The sequence below is a fragment of the Corvus hawaiiensis genome, chromosome 1 (assembly GCF_020740725.1).
Source record: "Corvus hawaiiensis isolate bCorHaw1 chromosome 1, bCorHaw1.pri.cur, whole genome shotgun sequence".
Classification (NCBI taxonomy): Eukaryota; Metazoa; Chordata; class Aves; order Passeriformes; family Corvidae; genus Corvus; species Corvus hawaiiensis.
Genome location: NC_063213.1, coordinates 60,677,777 through 60,691,350, shown reverse-complemented (window position 1 = coordinate 60,691,350; position 13,574 = coordinate 60,677,777). Strand labels below are relative to the sequence as shown.

The following is a 13,574-nucleotide window of genomic DNA, read 5'->3' as shown; positions in this document are numbered from 1 at the left end:
TTATGAATGTTAAATACTGTAGGTGGCAAGTAGCAATTACAGAGATGAACAAGAGCAAGCTGTAATACTGAGAGATCATGATGGCTTTTCTATACATCCCTGCAAGTAACACATGACATATTTTGAATATTTTAGTAATGGATCAGAGGTAGATAAACCAGATAAATTCATTTTGTAGTGCAGGAGCAAACTAGGTATTAGTAGTTAATACAGTGATAATACTGTATTGTTTGGCAGCAGTAGTACCTGGTGATGCTGAGCCAGACAATCTCCCTAGCACTGCAGAGATAGAAACTTCTGGGCTGTTGAGTCATTGGGGTACAGATTTAAGGCTAGGCTCTGCATATAGAACATATATATTGTCATCCAGGTAATAGTCAGAAGTTGTCCTGCTCTTCACAATCCTTGGTCACTGAATCGTTCTGCCATGGAGGCAGCATGTCTCACATTAGAACTTGCAGTAGTTCATGTTATTTTCTATAGCTACATATGCATCACAAGAAATAGTTATTATATAGACAGTCCAATTATTATAAGGCAATCTCAGTTATTAACTGTAGGTTTCTCTCAGTAAAGGTTTGCACACTTCTGAGCTGACTGGAGTTCTTTACAGTCTGTATGTACAGCTCTGTACCTAGCACCTCTGACCAATCATATTTCAACTTTTTTCATTACTTTTTCATTTTACTTTCAAATTATTAAATTAAGTTTTAAAAAAAAATGTTGCCTAAAGGGATCATTTTTCAGCTGACAGAACTTAAACTGTTTAGTTTTCTGGGAGATGAAAACTACCACCAGCAGTGCTGAGACTTGTCTCTAGCTGAGACTGTCTGTAGCGCATAAATGTTTTATGTCAAGGAAGACATAAGTAAGAGCTTGTCCTTATCTACAGTGAATTCTCAAGGAAGGAAACAGGCACATTTTACATTACTAACTGCTTTTTACAGAAGGACCCCCATTCTTACCAGAGTCATTTGATCGAATTCTTCTTGATGCTCCATGTAGTGGGATGGGACAGAGACCAAACATGGCTTATTCCTCAACTTTAAAGGAAGTGGCCTCTTATCAGCCACTACAGCGCAAGCTTTTCACTATGGTATGTATTAAACATTGAGTAGGTAAGCTAAATTGAACATAAATGCTTTTGCAGCATAAAACTTATCCAAAAAATGGTGCCTCATTTTCCCTACTTTTTCAGCAGCCAGGAAGTATTAGGGTCCTGTTAACCTCTCAGCTCCACCAGATCTGTTGCTAGGTGAAGCCAGTTCACTGAAGCATGGGAAAGGTATATGTAATCCATAGTAAATAAAAACCTCAGTGTTTTTTCAATTCCCTCAGTTTTATCAGTTTTACTTTATAATAATCCCAAGGGTCTAAGTTAGAGAGCAGGTGACTTAAGAGCATGCTAAGGAGTGTGCTTGGGCTGATGCTGAAAGATAAGATGAAACTTGTCAAAATCTGAATGATACATATTCAAAGTGAATGACGGCTTGAAAAGCAGCATAGATACAGCTTCCATGCCAAATATATGGAAACAATTGACATCTAATATAACTGACATAAGTATTGTGTAGCCAGGGTTGGCAGCAGGTGGTGAAAACAGATCTAATCTGTCTGGGATATGCAGAGCTGTACAAATAACAAATCTTACAAGGTGAATCATCTCAATGACATTAATAAACTGCATGAGCTATAATACCTATTTGGAAAGAAGAATCTTTCTAATCCATGTTATCCTTTGCTGTATTCCCTGAGAGGAATTAGTATCTTAATGCCTAACTTAGAAAGGTTTGAGGTTAATTAAGTGTTCAGTTTTAATATTCTAGGTACATGGTCTATTAGTTAATGTTGCTTAATATGAAAGTTTTAAATTTAAAAATAAGCTGAACTATTGTTTATTTCTCCCTGCAGGCAGTGAAGTTGCTGAAGCCAGGAGGTGTTTTAGTATATAGTACATGTACAATTACACTTGCTGAAAATGAGGAGCAAGTTGCTTGGGCCCTGAAAACTTTTCCATGCCTCCACCTTCATCCACAGGTAATACTATTTTCAGAGTATTTCACACAATCTAGTGAGCCTATTTTGGAACCGTAAAGTTACACAGTATATTTACTATCAATACATCTTTTTTTCACCTTGGACAGTTTTAACTGGTGTGCATAGAAATAACAGAAGGATTTCTGAGGCTTTTTTAAAGTCTATTTTTTGTGCTTAATTGAGCTTTATTTAGGAATCATTAAGTAGTTTCCCACTGTGTATAGTGGGTTTTTTTTGATTTGTACAACAGTCTTTTGAAACACAACAGGGACAAAAGATAGGTCAGACAGGTTAAAATTTCTCTTGCAATTTCTTTAATTCATATATTTTATTCTCTTCTTTTGCACATTCACAGGAGAGGTGAATTTTTTTTTTCACTAATGCCACTGAAGTCATGAAGACTTGCATATAAAGTATGGGACATAAATGAAAATAAATTTGTGTTTCAAGGAAGGAGGATTTTATATGTATGGGAGCTATTTTTGCTTTATTTAAAAGGAATGCAGGAAAGAAATTATTTCAGGCTCAGTGTCCCAAGACTGTACCTTGTCTTTTTTGGAGTCAGTGTCTACCATTTAGATGTCTGGGAGGAGGTAATATATAGGGAGATACTAGAATTTTTTTACCTATGCTGCCTACATTTTATACAATTCAGAAATATCTGTTACCTTTATTAGTACTTCAGGGGGGTTCATCATCAGACCACACATGTCCCACTTCCTCTTTGATGATGTGACGAGCTGGGTGGGGTAGTTGTTTATCATCATGTCTTTGAGGAAAAGTCTAACTGATACCTGGTTAGCTTACATACTGTGTGATGACTTGTACCTTTCTTAAGAAGCTTAAATGAATCTTTAACTGAAATTAAAAAATATATACAACAGCTGTACAATGAGAAATTAATATGACAGCTGCTAAAGATTTAACAGAACTGAAGCTCTTTATCAAAGCTTTTTATGGTCTGTTCTTCTGTCTGTTTTCTCACCATCCATTCACTAAGAATTTTTCAACTAAGACATTTCAACTGAGATTATACATTTAACTTAACAGCATAAAAAATTCTTGATAGAATGACAAAGCAAAGCACAAGCCTTATTAACGCAAGTGCAAGATTAATCTTGCTTAATGGACTTTCTCTCACCAGTAGTATCAGTCTTAAATAAAGCACTCTTTTTCACACACAGATGCCATATCTGTAAAAATTAATCTTTTATGTATAGTATATTTTAAATGAGACGACATTGAATTGTTTACCCACATATAAATTGTAATGCCTTATAACCAGTTCCCCACTAGTGTAAACTAAGGGGATCTTTTCCAATGAACAGAAGACAGGAGTCTAGGGTCTACTTACCTCATGTTCCTTTATGTATTTATTTCCCATATTCTTTAGTGTCAGTGGACACCTCCTTTTTTATCCAGTCCACTGTTTCCCAGTTTCTCAGTTTGGCAACAGATCCTGGAATCACATGGGGTAATGTGGGCAAGGAAAAAACAGGAGATGGAGCCATAGGCGTTCTTGTAGGTGGAGGTTACCACATGGCAGCTGCTCCTTTGTGCAGACTTCCTCTTAGGAGTTTACACAGGAGATAGTGTGGATCAGCTTAAATGCAGTAACTTAACTGGAAGGAAAAATGAAAAGGTAGAGGAAAACACTGGTCTGCCTTCAAGCAAGTTACTTGAACACGTGGAATACTGTTTCCTCTAGACTTTTACCTTTCCCTCCTTCTATTACATCGAGTTGCTATCCTTGTCTCCCTTTGTATATCATTTTTCTCTCAGTTTGCAATAGACATCTTTGTTTGTCTTTTACCGGGAAAGCACTGAAATCATGCTGAGGGAAACAAAGAATCAGTCTGCAGCCCCTTGGCTGCCCAGCTCTCCAGCATGCAGTACGTGGTTAAGCAGCTAACTCGCATCATGTGCTGACTGGGTGAGCTCATGTGTTAGCAAAGTGTGATGGCTGAAAAAATGCTCTGCTGTAGGCTGCATTATGGACTACATTAGACTAGATTGACAAAGGAGATCTATTTTTGATACTGCAGTGCCAGCTTTTGCACACTTTGTTCTGTCTCCTTACTGAATGCATTGAAAGAACAATCCAGCTAAGAATTAAATTTTTTCCTAGGAATTAGTATTAAATAAGAAGCAGTCAAGGTTACTCTCAAGAAATACTGAGAAAAGGGCTGGGATTTTAAGTCCTTCTCCTCTCGAGGATTTTGAAGCCAGATTTCATCTCCTGAAATTTTTCCTGTCTTTTATTCTCTGCCTCATAGACATGCACATGTAACAGTAGTCCCGTTTACCTGTTATTCTTACTACATGGCTAGAAAATTCGAAGTTATATTTTTTCTGCTGCATCATGTGCCAAAATGATGCCTCTTCAGGCAGTAAAGTATTTTGGCCCGGGGCTTTTACTCTCTCCAGTTGAAGTTTTTACTGTGAAGAATCCAGGTATTTTAGCTTGGACATTAGGAAGAAGTTCTCCACAGAAAGGGTGATAGGGCATTGGAATGGGCTGCCCAGGGAGGTGGTGGAGTCTCAATCCCTATGGGTGTTTAAGAGCAGACTGGATGGCACTTGGTGCCATGGCTCAGTTGACAAGGTGGTGTTAGGTCACAGGCTGGACTTGATGATCTATCTCCAAGGTCTTTTCCAACCTAGCTGATTCTGGGATTCTACTACTGTTACTGAGGATATTGGTAATGGGCTAAGGATTCACTATTTTTGACTTAACTCACAGCTGTGAAGTCAGTACACAGAAGTGCTGCATCATTTAGAAGCGGCAACCTAAACCCTTTAGACCAGCTATCTGGTGGTAACTGCTTTCTTGTGATGTTTCAGCCCTTGGAGTAATGAGTTGTTTTAGACCCATCCTCAACAAGTGCTCTAAACTACTGAGAAAAAGTGGATGAGGGGCATCACCACCTCCTCAAAATACTTTGAATCTTGTATATATGTTTGTATACTACTGGCCACATGAAAGCAAGAGAAGAAGCCACATCACTTCTGAATCTCCTGGTGTGAATGATATAAATGTAGCTTGTCCATGTTGTTAGATAGCTCTGCATATACTCAGCAGAATACATTTAGGGCATTTAAGAACTTTAAGAGATGCAATAATTTGCTTTTCTTTCTTACTTGAACAGGAACCTCACATTGGAGGAGAAGGCATGAAGGGAGCTGGACTGTCACTTGATCAGTTGAAGCTGCTGCAGAGATTTGATCCATCTGCTGTGACATTGCAAGGAATGGATATTAATTCTTTGCAAGATTCCAGAGAAGATGACCTGATTTCATTGGCAAATAAGGACTGTATAGGATTTTTCATTGCAAAATTTATTAAATCAAACAGTAAATACGGATTTGGGAATGCAACCTGAAAAAATACCTCAGTGAGTCTAAGAACAGTTCAGACGTGAAGTGCCTTTCTTCCTGCTGCAATGTTACCAAGCCAACGGGCTGACGGCAGGGTTGCTATGGCAGCACTGAGATCTGCCAGCTGTTCTGATGGGAAAGAGCCACAGGTTGCAGCAGAAAAGTCATGGCTGGGGGAAGGGCAGTATCATTTTTAAGTTTCTCTCTGCTTTGTATTTACAGCAGGTCAGTGCCTGAATGACAACTATGTTCACTCATACTGCTGTCTGTTCTGCTTTTTTCTTAGCTGGTGCAGCAAACGTAGGAAGGGGATATAAGCTGCTTCACAAAAGGCAAACATAAATAAAATAGATGGGAACTACTACAATGAATTTTGGAAAGGGTAGTTTCTATGGAGGTTTACCAGTAGTTAGTTTACTTAAATAGTGCTTCTCAAAACATTTTACAAAGAACTGTTTTATAAATTGATACTTAGAACCTCATTTCTCTTTTATTTTAATACAAGCAAGATTCTCTGTACACATAATATATACACAAAATACGATTAGGCTTTGTAGCATGTCTTTTATAGCAGCATGAATATATTAAACCATCTCACTCTGGGAATGTAAATAAATAGTGTTTCAACATCAAACTTCCCATGCATAAACTGTATTGGTTCTGAAATAGCCTATTGGACTGGCTGACAAGTGACAGTTTTAAAATCAAACATTTGTAACAGAAGGGGCTACAGTTGTGATTAATATATCAAAAGACAGAAAACAATGCATAATACCATCTGAAGTGTTGTAAATCACCTTTCAAACAACTAAGAATGTTAATTCTTTATTGGTTAGAAAGCATCACCAGCTATAATCATATGAAAATTGAAACTGGGGAAGCATGCTAATGAGAACTGCCTTAGTACATTGCTCAAAGTTTAAATAACCTAAATTTCTTAACGATGTTAGATGTGTTTGAAAACTCTGCTGCAGTTCCAGTTTGAACAGTATTCTCAGTCCTGCTGGAACTGGCAATAGCACTAAAATTAGAAGGAAAGCTAAGTACAATGGAAAAACAGAAACCGACATCTGTGTGTGTTTGATGTTTTCCTCTCACTCATCAATTTCCAGTTTTAAGAAGCATTATCTGAAAAATGTCTGTCTTTTCACAAAAAGCTATTTGGTTGGATTAAAAAGAGCAATAGTTTGTTTATCATTTGTCTTTCTACTGTCAGAAGTGCTTTTTGTATTTGCTTGCAATCAAAACAGTCTATACAGTTCTCTTTCTCAGTAGCCTGGTTGTTTCCTTGTATTTTCCATAAATGTTTTGATACTGTATGTTTTCTACTGCTCTTAAATAAAAACCAAATGTTTCTTCTGTCCTGCCAAGGTTGACTGGTACATCCATGTAAGGCCTATACTAGCAGGATAGGAAAATGGAATTCTTGTCTACTACTTCTCTACTTTTGTTGGTCATTCTTTGCCATTAAAGACAACATGTCTAAAGAAGATTTAAAGTAATTTCGTTTCATCAGTAGTAGGTGAGATATCCTATTCAGAATCATGAAGGTTCATACTATAGTCTTTCTAGTCTAAATATGGCTAAAATAATTACCTGGTAACAAAAGGGATTATCTTTTAAGTACATGTTGAAATCTTTAACTCAGTGCTAGTAAAAAAGCATTTTCTTTTTTGCAGAATACAGAAATTTTGTAAACATTAATCAGCACACATAAACTATATACTGAAGTTTCTGTATTCATATAAAGTAAGGAACTTTACCTCCAGTTTCAGTAGCAGGATTTGTGCAATGCTGAATTTGAAAGAATTAAGATTGCTGAATTTTTAGTGGAGTATTTGTTGAGACTTCCCCCAATTTCTTTAGTTTTGGATGATAGGTTTTTTAAGAAGGTGACTTCACTTGATTTTATATGAGAAATTTCTTAGGGGTGGGAAGAAAAAGTAACTAACTTGTAGTTAATTCCAGTGTAATTGCAGAGCAGACTTCACCTAAAAAAATTACTTTTGCTATTAGGGTTGTTTCTGCAAAAGTCAACTGCTAGCCTTAAAAGAGCACTCAGGATATTGAAGGGATAGGCCTCAGCTGTTCCCCAAGGGCCCTGTCTCTGTTGGTAATGACTTCTCCATCAGGCAGGTCAGAGCAGAAACTCAATTAAGATGCTTCCATCGCTTGAAGAAGCCACCATCCTTTCTCTGACCATAGGTGTGGCTAAGTTAGATGACTAAGATTGGATGGATGCCTTTTTTTTCTTTTCACAGTCTTACTGTGACTTTAACTAGAAATGGTAGGAATACTTTCTCATTGACACAGTTCTGATGTATGGTGTATATGTGTTTTAAACATATCATACAATTACTTTCCTGATTATCTTTACACACTGAATCATTGTGCTTCACCAGTTGATGCTAAAGCACAATGGAATATATTTATTTATTTTTATATATATGAGATACTTATATATTAAATTTAAAAAGTTATTGTCATTATAATGAAAGATTAACCCTACAAAATAGATAGATTAGGCATGCAAACAGATCCTGTCTTTAAGAAAGTCTGAAAAGAAGTTTTCTCTATTTGCAGAAACAGTGATTAGTAATAGTGCCAAATCTAAAGATCTATCTTGGTCAGTATAAAGATACTAAAATAGGCAGCCTCATATATTATGAAATTATGATACAGCTTTTTCTTGTTTCAGTGTCACAGAATGCACCAATTTTTTTGGATCACATATGCTTTTTAAGGAATGGGCTGGTGAAGGTGATCAATCAAGAAATTACTTTAGAGTGGGTAGTTTAAAATATAAAGAACTTTGTTTTTATGTTTGATTGTTCATGAATAAAAAGTCTATGAGCAAATCCAATTTTGTCCTGCTAGAATTCATTGCAGAGTAGGTATGTATGATAGATAAAAGTGGCAAGAATAAAGAAATGAGAATATGGATGAGTTAGAGGAACCTGCTTAATCTCTATTATATCTGATATAAACCTTTTCTGGGGCTGCGTAGGAATACATTTCTAGGGTGGTAAGTTATAAAAAGAAACTTACAAAACTACTGTAAGCTCATATGTAAAAGTTTGTTATATAAAAGTGGGGAAATAAATTACAGACAAATTGCCAAGCAATAAAATTGATTGAATAACATTTGATTAAAAACATTCACAGTAAAAATGGCATCCACATATTTTACAGATGATAGAAGAACTAAGATTTTGGTGAAAAATATGCAATAAAGTAATAAATATAAGTAAATGTACACCAGAAACGTTATATTACACTCTGAAAAATAACTTCTCTGTTTAGACTTTGTAATCAAGTTTTTTGCAATGTGCTCAATTTTTATGGATGGAATAGAATTAAAGTCCAAAACATTTGGGCAATAGCTTTCAGCCTGATGTGTTAAAGCAAACAGAGGTCAAATGCAACCACAAATCAAAATAAATTTTGAAGATGCTTTAGTAACTAACAAACACAGGAGGTGGTTTACACCAACTCTTTTCCTTTGAATAGACATTGATTAAAAGCAGTCAGACCACTCACTTCATTCCAGCTGAGGGAATGATAATGGACCCCATTAAAACCTTTGCCCATGTCACAGAATGTATGACTTTACTAACCAACAGAGCTTAAAAATGGTAATTGCTAACAGATTGATAAAAGACTTAAGTATTAAGGGGCAGGGTATTAGACCTGGGCAGGAACTGCGTGTGTAGGATGAGTAACCAGGTATGCAGACAGAGGTAAAAATGGGTGTCTCCCTTTAGTCAGGATTTAGTGAGTGGAATTTAATTTCCTTATCCTCCATTTATAATAAGGGCTATAGGTTAAGAGTATACAGATTTCTGTGGAAAGAGGTGCTCCACTGAAACTCTTTGTGGCTTTAAAACTGATCTTCATTAAATAGGTCCAGAGCCTTAGGAGAAACTATGTATTTGATTTTATTCCTTGAGAAGCAAAAATTATGGAACTCTTTTCGAATTCTGATCTCCTGATGCCAGACACAGAATATGAATTCATGAGCATTCTAGAAGAATTCTTTAAATTCTAGCCAGTAATTTATGGATCAATTTAATAAAAATAGTTTCTTTCAGCTCATAACTCATCCCGATGCTGCCTTTGTGCACAAACCTGTTTGCTTAATCCTCCCCAGTGTCCTGTCCCTTAGCAGCTCTGAGACTTTTACTGTCACCTCCTTCCAGGCCCTCCTTGAGAATTCTTTCTTCCATGACATCTGTGTAACACTAAACAACTGGTAAAGGATAGACTAAGGCTACTCACCACTGATGTATATTCATTTGAAAAAACACACAAAAATAAGGTTAACATCTAACATATACATGCAGATTTTGAAATGCATCCCATTCCTTCCATATACTGAAATTCTTTAGAAAAATACAAAGTTGAGCTGCCAAGACTTCCATAACACTTAACTATTTTATCTTCCTCCCTTTCCTTAGGTTTCACTGGTTTTATTATCTTTTTTAGCTCATTTGAATGGAAATTTTACAGGTTGTTTTGTACCATACATCCATAAGACTCTGGAGCTCACTGGGACCTCCACAATTTCTCAGATTCAAAATCCCTGAAACCAGATACAGAAATACGAACGCATTAGTATCCTAATGCAACCAAAAATATTAAACTTTCTATTGGCAAAAGTTTGCAAAGACATTTCATCACAATAATCTTTGATATGTCCTCCACTTGGAGTTTTTTAAAGCTTCTTATTGACGTAACTCTGTTAAAGTGCTTTTCAAAGTAGTGCTCAGCAGGCAGGTGGTATTGTGCAATATGTGTAGTACAAGCTCACATTACAAATGATTTGTCACTCTTAAAACAGAAACTGAAAAAAAGTATCTCAGCAAGGCTAATAAAACCTATTTAGTGAGTCTGCCTAAGAAATACACATTTGTTAGTATGTTGTCTATACATAAATAGCAGCACTATATAAAACACGTTTCTATGACCAGATGGATTTGGATTTGTCTGGTTTTTTGTGATGTTTGTACTCCATGAATCAATATATAGGCCATACTTAAATACTAGGGCTTGGACTATGCACTTTATTTTCTCATTTATTTGTCTATACACAATTACCTATGCCATAGTTTTCATATACTACTCAGTGCTTTGAAATTCTGCCAATATTCCTTAAAAAATACTTTAAGAAAGCTGAAAAATAAACACTCTCTGGAGCAAAAGTAAAAAAAAACCCACACAAACAAAGCAAAAACTCCCAAAACGCAACCAAAGACCCAACAAAAAAAAAGGAACAAATTATTCAAGGTATTGAAGTGGAATCACTTCTTAGAGGACACAGCTGTTATGAGTGCAGGGAGCAACAGCATTTACTGCAGCTGGTAAATTAGTTAAAGCCAGGCTATACAGAGCAAGACAATATAACTTTCTTCCCACTTACATGTGATCTGATATGATTCAAACAACAGTCTTTTAATTTCATTTTTTACAGATACCCTGAAAATTCTCTTGTATCAAAAGCCACTGTTTATGTACTCTTTTATATCCATTTAGTAGTACAACGTATCTACTTACCTACTCTTCCTTTCTCTACAAAGCCATTTAGTGATGTTTAGAAAAACTATGAGAATTTTATTTCTAGAAAAATAACCTTTTTTCTTGTGTTCCCCACAGTTCATGCTTTGAGCCAAAACCTACCCTTCAATAACGACAACAGTCAGCAGCACTGGGAGGAAAGGCCAGATAACTGACAGCAGAATTTCCCACTCTTAGGGTATTGTAAAAATGCTTATAAAGCATCAGGGAGAAGGGTAGGAGAGGAAGGACAGAGAATGTTTAAGGGAGCTTCTTGGACGCTGGGCTAGGAGATTGGAGAAAGCATGCACCTGCCATGTATCTTATCCATTTCACTAAAATGATATTCAAAATCAGGCAATGCTGATATTCCCATAATTGAAATAATAAATAAAAAGAACTTCCAGCTAAACTAATTCCTATCACACTACAGTCTTTATATAATGTGCTATTTACAAGGAAATACAAAAAGTATTTCATTCATACAAGTACTACAAAGACTACATGTGATGCAGAACAGCTTTTACACTAGGCAAGGGTATGGAACCTGGAGTCAAAAATAATAGTGAATTTCCCCCCACTTACCAGTGCAACAGGTGTTCAGTGCAAAACAAACTGTGTTCACTCCCTTTGACTTCAATGCATTTTCCCTAGAAAGCTCCTAACAGAGTCACAGTAATTTTTCTATGCTCTTATCAGCAGCACAACAGCTTAGGTGAAGGAAAAGCAGTGAGCTGGCTGCAGAGTGGGAATGCAGAGAATTGGCAAGTGTAGAAAAAGTGGAGAAGCTACAAAAATTTATTTTCCAACAAAATAACTCTCCACAAGCTGTGTAAACTTTTCTTACTAAAACAAATACTCTAAAACACAAAGATTTTACATTTCCAGTGAAACTCACAGTAACATTTGCCTGTTTTTACTCTCCTGAAGTCTCAACATAAGAGCCAGCAGATTTATGCTTTCCCAATTACCTGGGTCAGTAAATTCCCTCATATGCCCTGAATGCAATTTGGATTTTTAAATTAAAAGACAGAAGGTAGAAATAGATTTGTTGGGCTTTTGAGTAACCTTTGTTTTCTTCAGTAGATTCTCACAGTTTGCTGCCTAACGCGCACACGCACACAAACGCCAATCCACCACCCACCCACTCACATACACACCTCCAACATGTGTGCTCTGTTTACTGACAGTAGAACAAAAATTAAGCTGTGCCCATTGCAATTTTGTGACCTGAACAGAGAAGAATAATTTATAGTGGTAAGTTCATTATCTTTACCATACCTTTAAAATGCAAAATTGGGTTTGCAAGGACAGCATAAGAGTTACACCCGTTATCTCAAGCACTCATCCATATTTACAATAAGTATAAGCTTTCTGCTACAGAAGAAAAAGTATTTAGATTGAACACTGTTACAGATTTCCTAAGTGAGGCTAGTTCCAGTTGCCAGTAATTCAAAAGCAAATCTGCTGACTTGGCATTAGGACTCTAAAACAGTGTGATCAAACTTATATAGTAAGAAGGTGTCTGCAGAAATAACATTTATAAACTGTATATACAGTACACAGTACCAGTACATAGAAAATAGATTTTGACTCCATGATCCCCTGTGTGTAAGGCAAGACTGAATTCTGTCTTCATACGGAGACCACCAGAGGTACAAGCAACAGAGTGGTGCTTAAATCAATATGCAAATCAAGGTGCATCCAAATTAAAAATCAGAACAGACAAAAAGTTTTAGATTCTTTTATGTGCTGATCCTGGCTTGCGGAATACATGGGAAGTTATTAAACATCAAATGTACCTTTTTTTTAAAAAACACTAACAACACCTTGATGGCAACAGATATTGTTCAAGTGGCAGCTACCAAAAACAGCTTGAAAAATGTCATAGTACAACATCAGGAGCTCTTCAGTTGTACTACACTAATTCATATAGCACTAACCAAAAAAATAAGTATATGAATATTCTATTTCATGCTATTGCTATGCAAGCAACAGCAATACAAATCAGCATACAGAAGGATACCATATGTTCTGCAAAGAAGAACCCAAGATATTTTCAAGGGGCATTGTTACAAGACTTCAAAGAAACACAAGACTGCCAGAGGCAAAAGTTACTGACGGATGTAAACATCCCTGTTCCACTCTCCCGCATCGTTACGTTTTTTTGATATCACTTCCCCATCCTTGTCACAATATTGGTCCCTTGATTTATGACGGCTGCGCTGTTTGTTGCATTCATTGTGGTCCTGCTCGCGGTCTCTCTCCTTTGAGCGATGCCGGGATTCTCTGTGTCTGTGATCACTGATCCCATGGGACTCGTCTCTGTGATTATGATCCCTGTGAGAATCATAGTGGTCACCATGCTCATGTGAGTAGTCCTCCTTTGGCTCTACGTAAGCTGAATCTCTGCTGTCTTGTGTTTCTGAGTCAAAAGTTTCTTGCCTGTGAAGGCCTCTGCCACCACTGCGATGGTTGTGGTGTTGGCTGGAGGAAGAGCGGTGCTGGGATTTCTTGATGGGTTCCACCCGTGCTTCCTCTTCAATGTGGGAACCGCTGCGCTCAGGGACCGAGTGGTCATTCCTCTGGTCTCCTTGAGATCCCTG

At 36.7% G+C, this 13,574-nt stretch overlaps 2 protein-coding genes across 26 annotated transcripts in view; one reads left to right on the top strand and one right to left on the bottom strand.

Annotated features, from left to right (window-relative positions):
* LOC125327652 (tRNA (cytosine(72)-C(5))-methyltransferase NSUN6-like) overlaps positions 1 to 6,785 on the top strand; it is a 24,292-nt gene extending 17,507 nt beyond the window's left edge. For all 8 annotated transcript variants that reach the window (XM_048307424.1, XM_048307461.1, XM_048307434.1 and 5 more), the window contains 3 exons: positions 948 to 1,096; positions 1,912 to 2,037; positions 5,187 to 6,785. In XM_048307424.1, the coding sequence (XP_048163381.1) occupies positions 948 to 1,096; positions 1,912 to 2,037; positions 5,187 to 5,420 (509 nt within the window). In that variant the 3' untranslated portion in view covers positions 5,421 to 6,785. The remainder of the gene's footprint in view (positions 1 to 947; positions 1,097 to 1,911; positions 2,038 to 5,186) is intronic.
* Positions 5,884 to 13,574, bottom strand: part of LOC125327582 (voltage-dependent L-type calcium channel subunit beta-2) — a 248,532-nt gene continuing 240,841 nt past the window's right edge. For 10 of the 18 annotated variants that reach the window (XM_048307247.1, XM_048307288.1, XM_048307265.1 and 7 more), the window contains one exon: positions 5,884 to 13,574. In XM_048307247.1, coding sequence (XP_048163204.1) covers positions 13,083 to 13,574 — 492 coding nt within the window. In that variant the 3' untranslated portion in view covers positions 5,884 to 13,082. The other 8 variants (XM_048307255.1, XM_048307272.1, XM_048307315.1 and 5 more) reach the window with 5 other exon arrangements.